The sequence below is a fragment of the Melopsittacus undulatus genome, chromosome 3, assembly GCF_012275295.1.
Source record: "Melopsittacus undulatus isolate bMelUnd1 chromosome 3, bMelUnd1.mat.Z, whole genome shotgun sequence".
Classification (NCBI taxonomy): Eukaryota; Metazoa; Chordata; class Aves; order Psittaciformes; family Psittaculidae; genus Melopsittacus; species Melopsittacus undulatus.
The window spans coordinates 333,486-351,924 of NC_047529.1; the positions used below are offsets into that span (position 1 = coordinate 333,486).

Below are 18,439 nucleotides of genomic sequence, written 5' to 3' on the forward strand. Positions count from 1 at the left end.
CGCACACATTAAAACCTGCGGAGGACGTTTTGCCTCAGGTTGGTTCTGGAACCTCTTTGCAAATGTTTGTGGCGTGACTGCCACCTGTGCTGTCACCTGTAACAATGTATTGGTTGTGGGAGAAAGATGGAGTTGTATATGCAACTCTCTCTGGATTTAAAAAGTATGAAATTCGGGATTATCCCATTTGAGCTGGGATCTGTGGGGCCTGATACCTGGAGCAACTGTTAGCAATGGCTGTTGTGTTTGGTAGGTTGGTAAAAGTGCCCTGATAGTGTAAGTATGTTGGTTATTTAGACTTCTTTTGAGCTAGTAATGCTATATTTTGCACAAGTCTATTTAGAAATTGCACTAAGCTGATGTGTTGGTCCATTTGGGTTTCACATGCCCAATTCTCAATTATATCACAACAGGCTGCACTACAGTGTCACAATACGGGTGAAAGATGACTGAACTGTTAGTCGATAGGCATGGGTGGGCTGTTGCCCCTGTATGTTCCAAAACTGCCAGGTCAGTAAATCCCGTGGACCTGGCAAATGGTGTGAGTGTGGAATCACAACAACATTTGTCTTGTGGGCAGGAAAGCTGCAGATCTTTCAGCTCCTCCTGAAAGGCAGAAATTAAAGGTGCCATTTTGTACAAAATACATGAAACTGCTGTTTAATGTCACCAGGATGCCCTTACCCTAATTGTTTGCAGCTCATCCTCCCAACCCTGTAGACTTACAGCTAGTAAATTTGACATTATTACTGATGGGCACTGTTTTGATAGACAGCATGCAAATGCCTATAAATGAACAAATATAAAAGCATTTTGTAGCCTATTAAAGCTATCTATTTCCTGTGTAGCATGTACAATGCATACAATAGGAGTGATGATTGCCTGCTATATTTCTACATGTGCACTGTTGGCATGCTCTATATCTATGCAGGCAGTATGGATTTATGTTGAGGTGTACGGGAATCCACTTGAGTTGTGCTGCTTCAGCTTCTTTGTAAGGATCAGTTTAACTGCACTGCATGGTGGATTGTAGTGGGATCTGCCAGAGCAGCAATGTGTTCTCTTGTTGCAGCCTGCAAGATGACTACAGAAACATCTTCCAGAGGAGACAGAGGAGTGATCAGTGCCAGAAGAACAGAATCACACGATGTGTCTGATATTATTGGCCTCTTCAGCAATACTACAGATGACCTTTTTGGAAGAATTGATGTTGTGCACCTGTTGTAAGTAACAGTTTTTAAGGGTCATTATATTGCCCTTCTTGCAGGAAACATCAAGAAATTGTGTTAAATGACAGAAACCATTATGAGCCTTTGCATGGTGTGGCTTTTTATGCTAGTCAAAAAAAGGGACAGAAAATCTGCTTCCAGATCTTCTCTGCCTCACACAGATGTGACTGTGCAAACTTCGTGCGCTGCTGCAGCGTGGTACAGCGTCACTCCAGGCTGGCTTCCTTTTTACACAAGTTCAGGAGAAATACTTCAGAGTGGTACCTGATGAAACCATCAGATTGCAGTGCCTACTGTCTGCTGCATCTAACAGAATTCTTTTGCCTCTGGAGGGTGACAGAAGTAGAGGGGCTGAGGGTTTTAATCACTACATCCCATGACCATTCTCTTTTCTTTTCCTGTGTTTGTTGAAATATTTTCCTTCTCCTCCATTTACCACTTAATGTAAGGTACTGGTTATTTTTTGCCTCTGTTATAACCTGGGAGACAGCCTCTATCTGCCATAAAATAGGTTTCAAGGTGTCTCGTCTTTTTATGGCCCAAGATACCCAATATATTCTCTGTGTTTTGGCACCTGTAACATAGCTGCTTGCATGGCAGAAATGGGTGGTTGTGGAGGTCCTCTGTTACCATATTTTCACCACTGGAGATAGTGATGAACCCTCTGTGCTTCATCTTTCTTTGCAGTGATGAACAGCAGAGATGAGCTGTGTGAAATGCTGATGGGTCACTGAGGGTTAATGACAACCGTCTCAGATCCCTGCTATCTGGGTGACAGACAGACAAATGAAGACACATACAAAAAAGCGGGAGCATTTCCATTTTGTGTATCAAATTCATAGTAATTGAGGGCTTGAAAAATGTAATATTTCATCATAGTAATGAATTGTTATAATGCCAGCATACACAAAATAAATATTTGGAATTGATGATTTGGAATCAGATTGGGATGTGGGTAATGAAGTTTTATTGAGGCCTAATCCTGGGAGCACTTTTGAACATGGTTAGTTTTGTGATTCTGACAGGCTGAATTAATAGTCACTTTTCTCAGTGTAGTTTCTTCAGCTTCTGCAAAATTAAATTGTTTTTACAGAGAAAGAGCAAGCCTGGCTTTGACTCTCTGCAATGAGAAGAATGTGGCTATAGCCCATGCTGTCTTTCTGGACTATCCAAATTGGAACATCACTGATCAGTCTGATTGGGAATCATTCCTACGTGAAAACTACATTAGCAGTAGCTGCACTGTAAGTAAATTGTGTGATTTTAGCTGAGCTTTCTTTTAAGGTAATGGCATCTAAAATCTGTGTTGGGTAGATCCGAGGCACTCATGCTGAAGGTGGTCATCAGATTCCTTACTAAACCCTCAGGTGCTCAGAAGCCCATGAGCACCTGTCTTTTTGCCACAAGGATAACTGAAGATAACTACAAGGATGGCTGTTGGGGAAGACAAGTCTTTAATTTGCCATACATGTGCAGAACATGAGCACTGTGCTAGCACTGAGAGCAGTGTGAATCATAGCTGCCACCAGTATTTTTCATGCAAAAACCGCTGGTGTTATCTAACAGAACATTTACCCCAGAGGTAGAGTCATTGCTCTAAGGTCCTCTTGCTGTAAGGGAACTGGAATCCTCATTTTTCACCTTTTGGAAAAAAGGTCTTGTTATTTTACAGAATTTTATGCATATTTAATGGCTTTAGAGAAACAATAGGGGATGGGGAGTGTACCCTGCTTGAAGAGTGGTGACTCATGCTGGGAGAAGGACCATGCTGACATGCTCGTGTGGAGATTGCTGTGCTCTGTTTTGTGTGGTGGCAACTTTCGTACAGGCTCCTAGGTCAAGATTATGAACTACTCTTAGGAAATATGGACTAGAAATAGGCACTTAGAAGCTTAGGATTCAAATGCTGCCCCTCATTCAGTCTAGCTAGGAAATCCTGTGATTGTTGAGATAAGATGGACAGTGTTAACCAGGAACACTCAAAAGCCAGGCAGCACATGCCATAGTAAGGTTTTGGCAGCACTGAAATTACCTCTAGACAGTTTGTTCATCAATTTTCTAATGTTCTGGGAGACCTGAAGCAACAGCTTGCAGAAAAGCTGACAAATGCAGCAATTATATTTGCAAATGCTGTTAAAGAAGCAAAATTATTACAGCCAAAGGGAAGACAGAACAAACCTATGTAATTTTCCTGTAATCTGTTTTCTTTGTCACTTGAGCAGTACTTTGTGTCTGGGCACACTGCAGGCACAGCCACTTCACACACTGTGCAGCTGCAGCTGCTCCCATGGGTTGTGCTATGCCATCAGCTCCACAGGCACGACAGCATCAACTGCAGCAGAGCTGCAGCTGACCTCAGAGTGCAGTGGCATACAAAGAGGAAGCACAAAAAGGGAGCTTGAGCATATTAGGAACTGCTGCTGGTAAACAGGACTGAAAGGTGCTTTGGAACACTGACAAGAAGCAGAAGGACTCTTCTTATTCTAGAATGGAGATTGTTTTCTACACACAGAAGTTTCAGTATGTTTTTTGCTTCTGCAGTGACAAAAGAACCAATGCTATTCTGAATTATAGCTAGTTGAGGTATCACTGGTTAACTGCAGGTTACATCCATGCAGATGTGCTTTACAAAACTGAGATCTTCTGAAAATAGAGATTCTTAAAAGTCTGGTTGCCATTTTTTATTGTGGAGCACAGAGATGATAATGTAGCCTGGAGGTTCCAGTCAGGGCTTGACTTGGGCAGCATTTGATGAGTAAGGATGCTTTCCAGCATTGCCTGGTTACCAGTGCTCTTCAGGAACGGTTCCAGGCCGAGTCTTGCCTCCTGGGCCTCCTCTTGGACCTCAGCAACAAAACAGGCTTTCTTTTTTTTCCTTCTTCCTTTTTCTTTTGCACTAAAAAAAAACAGGGGCAAGTCTGATTTTTAGAAATGGGTTCTGATGCTTATTCATTACAACAGCCTGGTGTCTTTGTGCTGGTCCATATACTGCAAGCTCTGTTAAAATCATACTTGCCCTGAAGCTGGTGAAATGTATTGGTGACTCTCACCATCACATTTTAGTTGCATATTCGACTATTCAGAATACCTCTGAATACAGTTTTCCATTTAAAGTATTTTTTTGCTAGGAATATTTCATGTCCAGGTAGACCTTGGTTGACTCAGCACTTGAATGGTTATGCACGAGGCAGCAGCAGAAGTAGCAGCACCCTCCATTCCAGCACAGTGTTTCCTTTGCTCATGCTTCCCGATTAACAGCAGGCATGTCACAGAAAGGTGCCTTTCAGTCTGCCCTGTTTCTGCCTGGCTATTTACATGTGTCTAATGATGTAATCTTAAGACTTTGTGATTTTTCTTACTTCTGTTAAAGAAAAAGCATTTTGGTAGGATGAGAAGCACAAGAGCTTCTGGGTTTGGTTTTTCTTTTTTAAACCTACTGAGAGTGTCTTTATCAGCCAAATGTTAAATTAAACATTGTTAAGAGTTAGTTGTTAATTTCTGTGGTTAAATTAAAATGTTGTTAGTCTGGCGTACTGTTAAATACGATCTCATGGATGTATATTGCAGTCAAAAAGGTGTAAGCCTGAGTGTAAATCAAAAATATGGCAGCAGCACAAATCATGATATAAAAAAAAGTCCTTTAATTACATAGCTTCATCCACACATGCTTTGACATTATCTTTACATGTAGAATTACTCATTTTGAGTGCAGATCATATACACTGGAAATAAATGTGCATATTAATGCTTGGGATGACATATAAATGTTAGCTGCCTGGTGTTTAGATTTTCATTCCTCGTTTTGTAGCCTCTTAACACGTTGTTCATGCATCTGTGTGTGGCAAAAGAAGAATATGCAGCTGAATGTCCCCAAGAAATTGTTAGGTGAGTTCATCTGTAACTTTCTGTAGTGAAGCATGTGCATTGTCCTCCCATCACCTGGAGCAGCAGGGAGTTTAAAATGCCTAAATGTGAGCACAGAATCAAAATTAAATCTCTCCAAACAGCCTTGGAAGGTAATAAAACATAACCCTGTAGTAATCAAATGTGCACTGCTGGCTTGGAAACCAAGCTGTTCTAGTTCCCAGTGCACTTCCCACCGGTGCTAAGGTTTAGCTGTGTCTTTGCTGTAATTTTCCATAGAAATACTACTGCAGTTGCAAGGCAGATTGATTTCTCTTTGTCTTAAATTTCTGCTTGTAAATATCAAAGCACAGGACTGAGCAGGAGGCTTGGAAAGCTGTAGATGTTTCTGGAATATGCTTGTTCCCAGGTAATCTATTGGTAGTTTGTTAGCTCCAGATTATCTGGTAAGGCTGCAAGCTGTACTGTGCAAACAGCACAACACATTGCTGTGTTAGCTCAGTGCTCCAATATAACCATTGCTCAGGTTATCTGGTACAGCACAGAATCTCCTTACATAAACAGTAAACTGCTCTTGGTGCTGTTGAGTTTACAGCTACTTTGTCATGTCAAGGCAGCTCATCCAGATGCCAACTCTGAGATACGCCAGCAGAGATCTGGCATCTTTAATATTTCACTGCTGGGGAACAGAGATAAAAAGGAGGATGTTTAAAATCTAAGGATTGGGAAATGAAGAGAGAAATAAGGTAGAAAAACAGTAAAAAATGCCCAGATTAATTTTATATAAATTTATTTGCCATAATTTTTTTAATTTTTGAGCCATGTGGACTCATGAAGGAGGATCAGAGACACTGGAGATAAAATTGCATATTAAAAGACTAGCTGCTGTATCTGTTTGATGGGTATAATGATGAAAGATTTAATACAGTTCTGTTATTTGTCCAGGAGAGCTTTTATCACAGTACCAGAACTGCAGTTTATACTTCTCTTCATACCAGCTGAAATGAATTTAGGTGAGAATTGAATGCAATTTTATTCTTAAAATAATGAGAACAATCTCAAACCTCATGGTCATTAATGTGCACTGTGGGGGTGGGTTTTTGTGTGGCTTTTTAGAATACTGACAACAGTTGCAGTTTCTTAAACATACAGAGAACACAATTTTAAAGTATCCTCTAGTGCACACCTTGTGGAAGAGGTTTCTGTGGTTGCGTGTTCACACCACCATTCATAGAATCATAGAATAGTTAGGATTGGAAAGGACCTCAAGATCATCCAGTTCCAACCCCCTGCCATGGGCAGGGACACCTCAAACTAAACCATGGCACCCAAGGCTTCATCCAGCCTGGTCTTGAACACTGCCAGGGATGGAGCATTCACAACCTCCCTGGGCAACCCATTCCAGTGCCTCACCACCCTAACAGTAAAGAATTTCTTCCTTATATCCAGTCTAAACCCCTGCTGTATAGAATCATAGAATAGAATGCACATCTCAATCAGAGAGCAGCACCTGACGTGGAGTTTCAGGCCTGAATTCAGAGTAATAAACCAGATGTCTTCTTAACAACTGAGTTTTTTGCTTGGAGCTTTCCCTGAAGTGAACTGATACCTTCTCCCATATGCCAGTTTCTAGGCATCTTAGTTCCAAGTCACAGTAAACAATCTCCCTAGCAGTGTGTCAACTACAGGGAGCAGCACCTGAAAAAAGGATTTTGTCAAACCCACCCTAGTAGCAAATGCCAGATTTCCTTCAGCATAATGAGTCCTGACAAAGAGATTCTCTAGCGCCATATAGGATTGGTTATAAGACCTGTATTTCTGTAGGGATTTGATCCTACCAATTCTGGTTTGCTTTGAAGCTTATTCAGGTTTGGGATGCTGGATTAATTAACAAATTAATCCAGTAACAATTCTTTCACATGTTTATACTACTGTCACTTCAGCTTCATCACTTAAAAGACTTAAGAGCATTATGCCATCTGGGGTTTAAGTTCAGATCTCTGTTTTCCTCAGACAGGTTTGCTGATCATTTGGAAGCTTCCATAATGGAGTTTCTCTGTGGCTCCTAACAGAGTTTTGTCATTCACAGAGCCAGACATGGAAAATGTCTTTGAAAAGATGGCAACTGCTCCAGATTCAGTAGTGGATAATGACTTCACCTTGTTTGTGTGCCCCAGACATCGGCAGTACCCACAGCTGTATGTCCGCAAAGCAAGGTAACGCAGTTTCCTCTCCTGCTTCTGTGAGCAGATCTGTCTGGGGTAATGGGAAGAATCCTTTTTGTTGTTTGCAGCATCAGTATCTTGGCTAAACTGCTGTAATTTTCCTTGATGACCTAATTAAGTAGTTCTATGATTATGCTGGTTCTATTCTACTTCACCACAAGATCAATTGTATTTTGTGTAAAACTAGTTTGCTCTTTAGAAAGAATACACTTTTTGTCAGTGATGTTTAGTCTGTGAATCTGCTGCTGAATTCCTTCACTGCTGTTTAGTGAGTACATGTACTTTCCTGGTCTCTTAGAGCATCTTCCAACTTCTTTTTAATTGCCTCATGTTATATTCTGACCAGTGGAGCAACATCTGAATAGGAAGGTCTATTATCTGAAAGAATTCAGTAGGAGCTGAGAATCCCTAGTTCCACTAGTCTTTCAGGCACAGAGAGTAATCCCTTTTGTCTGTTGTGCAGTTCCTTATGTGCCAGCACTGATGCACCCCTTTCTCACTGCTGCTGACAGAGATTAAGAAATTCAGGGGGTAGCACTTTTTTCCTTCCATTGTGTTCCTTGTTTTAATGGATGCAGTTTAGAGCAAGGACTCTGATATGCTCACACCATGTCCCTTTAACACAGCCTTGCTTTTGTTTTGGGATTCAAGTCATAAATGTTATTTTCAAAGTTAGACTCTGAATGAATTTCCTCTTTTCTGCTCAGCTGCCTGCACTGTGCACCAGGCAGAGCTGCAGGTTTCTCTAGCAGCCTTGCTGGTGATGCCTGCCTGCATGTTCACTACTACCACTCTTGTGTATTTCTGCCATTTGAGTTCTGCTGCCTGCACCAAATGGCAGCTTCCTGTGCCCGTGCCAGCTTTGTGTGCCACCAGCATGAAATGCAGCTCCTGACCCAACAGGGCTTTCTGTTTGTCTGTGTGCATTGCTGGACCGTACATGCTGTCACTGATGTGTAGATGCTTCCCTGTAGTGTGGCTGAAATATAGCTTGTATCCATGCATTTTGGTTCACTCGTTTTCCTCTTCGCAGTGGGAATAGTTCATGTAGACTAGTGGTTTACAAAGTAATGATTTTGTTTGATTCTGATCCATTCTGGACTTGCTCTTGTTTGTTCTGATGTAAGTGTTGCTATGTGTTATATACCATTTCTGGTCCATGTAGTGGAAACTGAAGAGTAGGGACAAGCAGATCTCTGGGACAGTGTACCGTACGATACCGATGTGCATGCGGGTCTGTATCGACCAGCAATAGCACTAGTGCTAACACCACATTAGGCCTATCTCTGCCTGGTAAATGCATGCCTGTCTGCTTATGGGTTAATTCACGTGGACATCTCAGGATGGATTCTGGCAGGAGCCTATCTCAGAGATGATTTACACATATTTAATTTTTCCAAATAGGCCTAAAAACAAATCACAGATCATGCTCTTTATCCTATAGATTCAGTCAGTGTTTGCAACTTCCCATCACTTGACTTTAGGATATTCTAAGAAAAAGGACAGAGGCCTGACCTTGCCCACACCATCCTGCTATAGCTCTGCACGTTTCAATATGCTACAGAATTATTTGCATACTAGTCTGATCTACAATTTTTAGGCTGCTTATGAGTCTTTCTTTTGAGTTGTCTACCATTGATCAGAAAGTGAATGAACCATAATCCTGAGAAGTTATCAGTAGGTGAATTAAATCCTAAGGATTTAAAGTTCTTCTGTATGTCTTGTTCCCAACTATTATGTTTGTCTATTTAGTTTGAACCATAATCTTTTTTTTTTTTATGGCTATTAGATATTATCAATAGAGATATTTTTAATATAACTGGAAATGTAATGTGGGACATACAAATAGTCCATGTAAGAGATACCATCTTGCCTGGGATTTCTGCAGTTTGTTACAAATAATAAACTCTATTTACTTTAGTTTGTTTATTATTGTTAGAAAAATAACCAGGAAACTGGGTTTTTTTCTCTTAAATTGCACAGTATCTGGTGATATAAAATTTATACTTCAGTGCTGTCTATCATCAGATTTTCTGAGCAAGCTAAATTCTGTTTGCAGTAGATGCTTTGCCTTTCCTTTTCCTCTGTATTCACCTTTGTACTTCACTGGCATCCATAGTAACGTTCAGTGGAGCCCTGCAGAGACTTATCTATGGAAGTTGTCCCAGCCACCTGCCTAGCAACACGTTCTGGGTCAATGACAGGAGATTAGGGTAATCTCTGTTCCCTTTTCCCTTGCTTATATGATGGGGGAAGAGGGGAAGATGCTGTAAACTGATGCTTTGCTTAACCATTAATTTGAAGTTATTCTCCATCTGACCTTTATAACGCGAAATAAACCTGTACTGTGCCAGAACACAACCCACCGAGCTTTTATATCTAAGTTTCTTGCTGATTTATCATCTAGATCCCATCATTCTTGGGTTTGTACCATATACAGGAGAGCTCAACAAATTTGGAATGCCTTTATTGTGCTTGTTCTTACCGTACAGGAATTTTGTAGTGTTTTCATATTAAAAAGCTATTGTGTTTTGTGTTTCTTTGTTAAAGACTGTGGTAATATTAGAGGATATCAAAACCAGAAAAGTATAGAAGTAGTTGTATTCCTGCAGCTTCTGGTGTACAGGGAGATGAATGGGCTTATGTGGAGCCCCCCTGACTACCATGAGGTTAATCTTTCTATGTCCCGTGAGCTGGCAGAATTGCCATCTGCATTTTGATGCTGTTTTACGGAGCAGAATGCTGGAAGGGACTTGGAGCAATGAGAGCGTTCACTTTGGAGGCAGTGTATGTATATTATCTACACCAGGGAAACAACACTTAGGGCATCTCATTCCTTTACCCCTAAATTAACTTGATTGGTTTGAGGTTTCTAACACATTATCAGACTTGCTATACTAATTAATTGTGTTGAAGTAATGAAGTTCAGATGATAGAAAACCTTGCAGCAGCTCTTTGAGATACTGCCTGTAAAGAAGAGGAAGACTGCTCTTTTGATTTGAGAGAGAAAGAATATGAATTACTATATGCTTTTACAGGGTTTCATTGTTCTTGGAACTTTATTTCAGCTAAAAATTTTGATTTAATGCTGAAGACAAGTAATTGATGATGTGTTGTCATTTTTGTACTTTTTTTTTCTTCCCTTTTTTTCCTTTTCTTTCCTTTTTTGTTCCTTTTGGAAGTCACAGAATCCCAGGCTGATCTGGGTTGGAAGAGACCTTAAGGCTCATCCAGTTCCAACCCCCTGCCATGGGAAGAGACAGGAACACCTTCCACTAGAGCAGGTTGCTCCAAATCCCTTCCAACCTGGGGCTTGGAGCAGAAATATAAAATAATACATATATAATGTAGCAATAAAATACTTACAATGAAAATTCTCACTTAAACAGTGACAAAAGAATGGAGAAGTGTGGGGCTTGAAAACTTGTCACCCCTGGTAGCTGTCTCCAGCTTTAGTGGGCAGTGATGGTATCCATCTCTACTGGCTTGCTTAACTTCAAACCCCATGGAAGAATCTGGCACCTGCCCTTCAGAAAAAGGCTGAAGTTACATAAAGCTGCTGGCAGGTGCAGTAATTCTGTGTGATTTCGGACATCCTAAAGGGTTTGTTCACCCTGATTAAAGGCTGTATGTGAGGCCAGGTACTGTGACCCCCTTGCAGCCCACCCTGCCCCACAGCCGCGAGGATGCTCAGGGCCTTGGCTCTGCAGGGCAAGAATGTATCGAGATAGCTCCTAAATCATCTTTCAGGCTTCTCTAGCATCAGTCAGTACTTGGAAACTCAGACCCTGTTTGACAAAACCGGAAATAATCTTTTGAGCCCAGTTGTGTTATCTTTAAGGCTTCTTCCAAATCTGGAAACATGTAAAGAGTGGGAATGAGAATCTGTTTTGCTTGTTTTTCTGAATTGCTGTGTATGCAGAAATGAGATGGCAAGTTACAGGCACGAGTAGGTAGAAGCAGATACAAACTTGAGCAGTAGGAGCCTGAGCAAAACACAAGCGAAGGAAGGGTTAATAACAATTCCTGCCAATTACCTTCAGAAACGTGTTTCTACCACAGGTAGGAAAACTATGCAGAAAGTATCTTCCTGTTGGCATTGCAGGCGGATCAGCGCAGGGTGATGCAGGGTGGACCGGGGGTACACAGGGCTGCGGCCATGCTGTGGGGGTTCGGTCGCAGCTCCCGGGGTGCTGAGCACTGCCGCACGGCCGGGAATACCGCTGGCTCCTGCTGGTGCTCCGGGAGCGCAGGCAGGGCTGGGCTGCGGCGGCCCCGCAGCGCTCCCCAGCCCGACCGCCAGGTGGCAGCAGACACCCGCGGGCGGCGGAGCCAAGCGCAGCGGAGCGCCGGCCGCAGAGCAGCGCCGCTTCCTTCGGTTGTCAGGTGCCGGTGGCGGCGGTGCGGGTGAGAAGTGGGTCTGGAGAGCTTTAGAACGGGTGTTACACGTGTTCCCATCCGATGTGCTCCGCAGGATGCCGTTTGCAGGGCGCTGCAGCTCAGGCTCGCTCTGCAGGGCGGCTGTCCGGCCCAGGTACACTCCTGGGCGCTCTGTACCCGACGGGCGCAGCCTGCTGTGCCCCAGGACCCCGCGGGCTGGGCTCGGTGGCCCTCAGTAAGCACAAATACGTTCTGTGTTTGATGAAGTGCTTTGTTCACTCTTCGTTTAATTCCTCTGCCCTATGGGGCTCGTCGTTCTCGCGGTGTGTGTGTGTGTATGTGTGTGGTTAACCGAGATAGCCAAGAGTGTGCTCACCAGCAGTCTGCTTACAGCCCTGAGGAAAGGATTGGCTTAACTCTACAGTCTGGTAGCATATTCCTTGGGGCAGCCCAGCACAGCCCTGCTTTTCTCGCCACTTTTTTAGCTGCAGAACTGTTGGTTGGACCACTTACTTATTGTATTTTTCAGACAGATAAATAAAAGTGTTTTTCATCTTAGTGAAAGCAGCTCTGTGCTGGAAGGTGTTTTCTGTTGCCCTTTATGCCATGGTCACGGCACATGAGGCTAAAGAATTCCTTCATGCACTGGTAAAAAGCACTGGAACTCCTTGTTAGGGCTGATGTTGATCCTGGTTAAAAACTAAGACTTTTTTAAGTGGGTTAATGGGAAGAAGCCCTTGTTGCCTATTTAGATAAAAATCCATGTGGAATGGGGCCTGTTTGAGCCTAACCCCAAACACTGGGCTCGCTGGGAATGGCAGGAGCAGCCTGGAGGACAGACTGCGTGGTGGAGTGGCAGATTCCCACTGGTGCAGGGAGACTTCCAGGAGGCACAGGAATAGCACAATCACACTTTCTCCTTTGCATCTTCATCAGAGGTGGAGCATTAACTTGACCTTACAAATGCATATGGCTGGTTCCTGTGGGGTGGCTCCTGTGCCACTGGCTGTAATAACAGTGGTCTACCCGGTGCTCAGCACTGCTGCTCCCACCCAGAAAGGCACTATTGCTGTTTTCTGCTTTATGTTTTGAAGAACTGGTTTCCTAAACTGCACTGATGTTGCTGTGTGAGATCTCTGCCAGCTCTAAAGACTGACAGTTGGGCTCACTGAGCATAATCATTTTAAATGAGGCCTAAAGGCCAGCTCCACCTGGCCTGGGATGGCAAAGGGATTTGAATGGGGCTGCTCTTGTATTTTCTTAGGGAAAAGAGAAGCATCCCTGTTGGGCAATCCAGATCTCAGGTGGCCTGTGCTGGCTTCCTGAAGTGGTTCTGTCTTTTCTCTGGTGCTGAGGCTCCCAGTTCTGTGTGCACTGGTGACATGTCCTGGGTGAAGTTATTTGTGGGTGGAGGCTTTGGATGGTATTTGTAATATCTGTGTAGATGCTAATGGAGTTGATCAGCAGGATCAGGACCTATTAATGGTGGAGCTTTAGGATGTGACCTCATCTCTTTTTTTGCAGGCTGGAAGATCATGATGACATCAGGGCACTCTGGACACATCAGAATGAGACCCTGAAAGAAACCTGTAGTGAATATTCCCTTGCTGACCTCATAGAAAGTCAGGATGAAGACAATCAGGCTGCTGTTGGTGAGGTCAGTCTGCCATGAGCTCTGGTTTTGTCTAATCCTAACACCAGTGATGTCGCCTGTGACAGCTCACATTGCAGCTCAATGAACAAAAAGAACAAGCTCACACTTGGAAGGCAGATTTTGTGATCTGCACACACTCAGTGCCCTCCACCACATGTTTTATGTCTGTCTTTAGGAGCAGTATCTCCTGTTAAAGCAAATGAAGCAGCAGTTCCAATAGTCGTGTGGATTCTTTCCCAGTAACTGGAATGGACCATCTTGAAGAAACCATGTTGCCATTTTAGACATTTGCATTATAGATGACCAGTTTTCATTCCCAGTGAAAATGAACATTGCATGTGAAAACCAGTAGTCAGTGTTACCTTCACAGTTACAATGCTGTAGATTTTTCCCATCTCCAGGCTCAGGCAGTCACATTTTTGCCAAACTAAAGACAGAAACACAGAAATGAATTTAAATGAGAAAGAAGTGATAATAGTGATCCTGCTGAAAATTCCTGTTACGATTTCCCTGTGTTAGTAATTGTGCATGGTGTTGTGAGCTGATGGGCAACATAACCTGCTTAATTCCATAAGTCTGCTTGCTATAGCAAATGATTTTATAAACTGTAACATGTAATCACTGCCATTGGAAGCCAAATGGGAAACAATAAAGCATTAGTGTAACAGCACATTACAAATGGCTATCTTTATAAATAATACATTTCAATTGCACATTTATAGCTCAATATGATAAGAGGAAAAGGTGTTCCAGGCCCTCATGGCTTACACTTGTCACTGCTGCTGCAGATTGGGAAGACACCTCCATGCGAACCAAGATAGTTGCCAATTTTCCCTGCAGAGAATGAAGCTGGCAGGCTCTTTTTGCACATATGGTAGATGGATTGGTTAATCAGCCTCCGCTGAGCCTTGGGCCTGAAATTACACAGCAGCCAGACAACTGCAGCGCCCCAGCTTTTGTTCAGTTACGCAAACAAGCAAAGGAACAGTCACTTGTTGTTTGAGGGCAGAATGAAAGTTTGTGTTTTCTATGTTGATGGGAGTGCTGATGGCCTGATAAAACAGCTCTGCAAACCCGGCCACTGCGGCTCCATTCTGTGTACAAAGGGGCCTGCAGTATGTGTAGTAAGAGGAAAAAACCTGAATATGACTGTTTCACCAAAAAAGTTGCACACAGCATTAACAACTGAAGAGCTTCCTACTTCTGGACTCATATCTGCCTAAAGCCAAAGCCCTTCAGCTCACCAGTTCTCGTTGTCACAGTGCATTTCCTGCTGAAGACCCCAGATATGTTCAGTACCAAACATGCAGAGTGACGTGGCCTTTCCCATGGCAGGGGCTCGTCACCATGGTACCTGCAAGTCTGTTGCATTTCTTTAAGGACTAGGTCTTAGCTTATTTTTTTTTCAGAACTTGAAAATATTTAGTGCTTATAACTGCTGCAAATAACCCACACCATGTACTGCATTAGATCCTGCTTTTATACTAGGGAATTGCTTTCTTGTATTCATCATTCCCACAGGAAAATAAAATACACTTTTCAGTTTGAGCACAGCTTTCTTTACAAAGCCGAGTGCAGTAACTGGCCTTTATAGGTAACTAAAGCCTGGTTTTACTTCATCTGCACTTCAAGTTAAATATAAATTATACCTTTTTGGAGTTATGTAGCTGAAAGTATAGGGTTTTTATATACTGTAACAAATGCTTTAATGAAACAATAGGTCATTACTTAGTCCATACTTATAATCCTAATGCTCTTGTAAGTCATAGCTAGCAAAACAATTGTAGCATCTAATATAGAGATCCTAACACTGACATTAGAGGGAAAAACCATTAACGTTTAACTTTTGCTGAAATAGTTCCTTTGTGCACAACCAGTAACTTTCATGTTTCAGAAAGCTTTTTGTTCACATTTTTGTCCTGACCTCAAATCATGCTCAGCTTTCACACATGTACCGTTGCTTTTGTGTTCCAGGCTGGTGGCACTGCAGTAGGATTCATGAGCTTGTGTTCACAAGTGAATGTTTCCTTGTTGCAAGAGTGTTTTGACTTGGGGCCTTTCCATGGACTCTGTAAACCACATCCTGAAGATATTCTCAAAGTGCCACAGGACCCAAGCCTTCAAGAAGGTATCTGTGTCCTAAACCATTGATACATTGGAGGTGCATCTGGTTCTAGCTTACAAGTAGGTTTTGCCAAAGGTTGGAGGAGGATGAAGGTTTACTGGCAAGAAAACACAAGTTAATGTGTCTGTTTTGGAGATGGTTACCTGGTGGGTTGTAATTCAGGAGGGAAATTTTGCTAGCCCTGGTGTCTGACTGGGAAGTGGTGGTTGGTTGTGGGGAGCTGGTCTGTACCAGCTATGGGCTAAACCTGGGTGTCAGGTTTTGGAAAGCTGAAGCATCAGGTATGGTTGTGCTATAAACTGAAGACTCAGTTTTGAAGTGTGCTTCTAATGTCTGTAGCTAAGCAGCTGGTTAACTGTAGCTATTACATTGTCCCATTGACTTGTGTCATCCTATTAACTTGTGGTGCAGCTTTGCTCTCTTTGCTTACTGTTTTCAGTCTTCTAGATGACAAGACTTTGGAGATCAGGGACTGTCTCTTTATTCTATTTTTATATTGGGCATGATACAACACCACATCTACAACCCTCCTTACTGCAAAGCATAGAAACCAGTAACATGAATATATTACCTCTTTGCAGAACGGAAGTGTCATGTACGTGATTTACAGTTGTCATCTTTGTGTGTCAGTGTCAAAGGGCTTCTTAGGCAAAGGGCAACATTTTGCTGTCTGCTAATTATCAGTAATAGAATTAAAACCCCATGTTAGGCTGTAGGTATCTGCCTGTCTGAACACAAAGCAGCAGGCAAAACAGGCAGCAAGGGAGCACCAGAGCAGCCACCAGCTGGCACCTGAGAGCTGACAGCCATGGAACAGGAAAGGGAAAGAATGAAGTCCTACAGCTGCTCCTGTGGATTTCCCTCCCCCACAAAGAAGCAGCTTGCACACTGAGGTGAAGGGAGCCACTGTCTCCTCCCGTATGGTCCTGTGCTGCTGGAGCTGCAGCAGTGTCATTGTGAAATAGGTGACAGATGTGTGGAGACATAAATGAGCCTGGGGGAGGAAGAAACATCAGTCATCATAGTCTGGTCTGAAAAGTAGGAACACAGTCCTGCACAGCCAGACCTAGGTGACCCTGCTGGAGCAGAGGGCTTGGACAAGATGACCTCCAGTGGTCCCCTCAACCACAACCACTCTGTGACTGTTACTGGTTCAGGGAAAACCCTCAAACACTTCCGAGTGCTTTCCTTGTCCCAGGGCTACAAGCTGTAGGCCCATATTCTGTGGCCAGTTCTGTGCTGCTGAGCTTTTTAATGAGTGGGTGGTTAAAGTTTTTAACACCACGGTTCTTACACAGGGTTTTACATTTAGGAAATCTAAGAGAGTTGTTCAGAATGTGAAAACAGCATGAACAAGTGTTGTGTTCAGGTTGTGGTGTCTCTAAAAGAGCACTGCTCACAGCTCTCATGCTCATCGCTCTTCTACCTCTCCTCTGAAGTACTAGGTTAGTTTTGACAGTTGTTACTCGTTTGCAATCCTGTGTGTCTCCTCCAGGCAAGATTTTATCCCTCTGTTCAGAATGACAGGGGCAGCTCTGGAGAGAGAGAATTACTTGTAGGCTTTTCAGGTAGCTTGAGTTCAAATCACTGACGGTCCCAGATCCCTGAGAAGGAACTTGAGTGGCGTAAGCCAAGAGCCTGGCTCTGACACTATTCCTAGAGAGAAAGAGCCACTAGAAATGTAGTAGTAAATCAGGGTTAGCTCATGACTGTGCAGCTCAGGAATATTAATTCTCTTATCACTGAATAAGAATTATTGTTGTAGCTTTGCATGTTTTTGGATAAATGAACAGTTACAACCCCTCAGGAAGCTGTTGTCCTGAAACATTGGAAGTTGTTGTTTATGCCTCCCCTTTATGGCCCAAAGGAGAGATGTGAAACCAAGGGCTGCGGCAGCTGAATCTCAGGGAAAGGAAAAAGAAAGAGGGAAAAGAAAATCAAATGTAGACTGTTGCTGCCCAGGTTTCTGATACCCCTTCAATGAGGCATCAGCTTGAAGAGTTCCTGAAGTTTGTTACGGCTCATTGAAAGTATGTGTCTCATATGGCAGATGTTTGATAAACAGCTTTTCCTTTTACTGCTTAGTACACATTTGACTAATGGCTATAAACAGAGTCCCTATTTTTGAGCAGTTTGAGTGAAAAGCCCTTTCCTTTGGGATGATTTGTGTTTCATTATTCATGAGAGGCAATGCATTTATTTCAGTATTCATTCATGACAATTTCCAGGAGAAACAGGAATGTTGCTTTTTTTTCTTTTTTTCCCTTTTTTTCCTTATTTTCCTTTTTGGAAATAAAAAATCCCACTCTTTTAATAAAGAAGTTTACAGCAAAAAAGGCCCCAACCAAGTCATAAGCACAGTTCCCTTCCTTCTGCCTTTTGTTTTGTGAAAATATGTCATTTGGAGAGAGCATTGTCTTGTCTGGGGGGTGGTTTGTTGGGGTTTTGGGGTTGGGGTCTTTTTGTTGGGGTGTTTGTTTGGGGGCTCTTGGGGGGGGTTTTGTTTGGGGTTTTTTTGGTAACTGCAGAGTCCATATGAGAGTTGCATCCCAGGAGCGCATTGTGGAGCCTTCCCAGTGTAAGGGTGAAGCTAAGGCCTTGGAGTGTATTGTAGTGTCAGTCACACATAGTTGGTATTTGCTTACAGTGCATAACACAAGCACTCCATGAATGACTGAATGGTGTTTCAGCAATGTGTACTGGAAACCTGGGGGCAGTAGTGCTGGGACTTCCTGTCATGAATTCCAAGTGCAGGCTGCATCCCTGGGTAAGGTCATTGGATGTTTACACATAAATAACCCCCCCTATGTTTTCCCATGGTAAGTAAAGATCACAGGTTGGTGATATTTTTCCCTTCAGAATGTAATACTGAATAGTAATGCAGGCACATACAGGAATCTGTCTTTAACCCAGTATTGATATGCCACTTAAGCCTTGGGGTAATTACAGTCATTTGGTTGTT

The 18,439-nt window shown here is 42.8% G+C and overlaps 1 protein-coding gene across 1 annotated transcript in view; it reads left to right on the top strand.

The window, feature by feature from the left end:
- The first annotated feature begins 1,080 nt into the window (after window positions 1–1,080).
- The window catches only part of CFAP61 (cilia and flagella associated protein 61), a 96,991-nt gene continuing 79,632 nt past the window's right edge, over window positions 1,081–18,439 (top strand). The window contains exons 1-7 of the mRNA XM_034060368.1: window positions 1,081–1,223; window positions 2,323–2,473; window positions 5,038–5,114; window positions 6,039–6,106; window positions 7,183–7,309; window positions 13,223–13,355; window positions 15,327–15,480. Of these exons, the coding sequence (XP_033916259.1) occupies window positions 1,081–1,223; window positions 2,323–2,473; window positions 5,038–5,114; window positions 6,039–6,106; window positions 7,183–7,309; window positions 13,223–13,355; window positions 15,327–15,480 (853 nt within the window). The remainder of the gene's footprint in view (window positions 1,224–2,322; window positions 2,474–5,037; window positions 5,115–6,038; window positions 6,107–7,182; window positions 7,310–13,222; window positions 13,356–15,326; window positions 15,481–18,439) is intronic.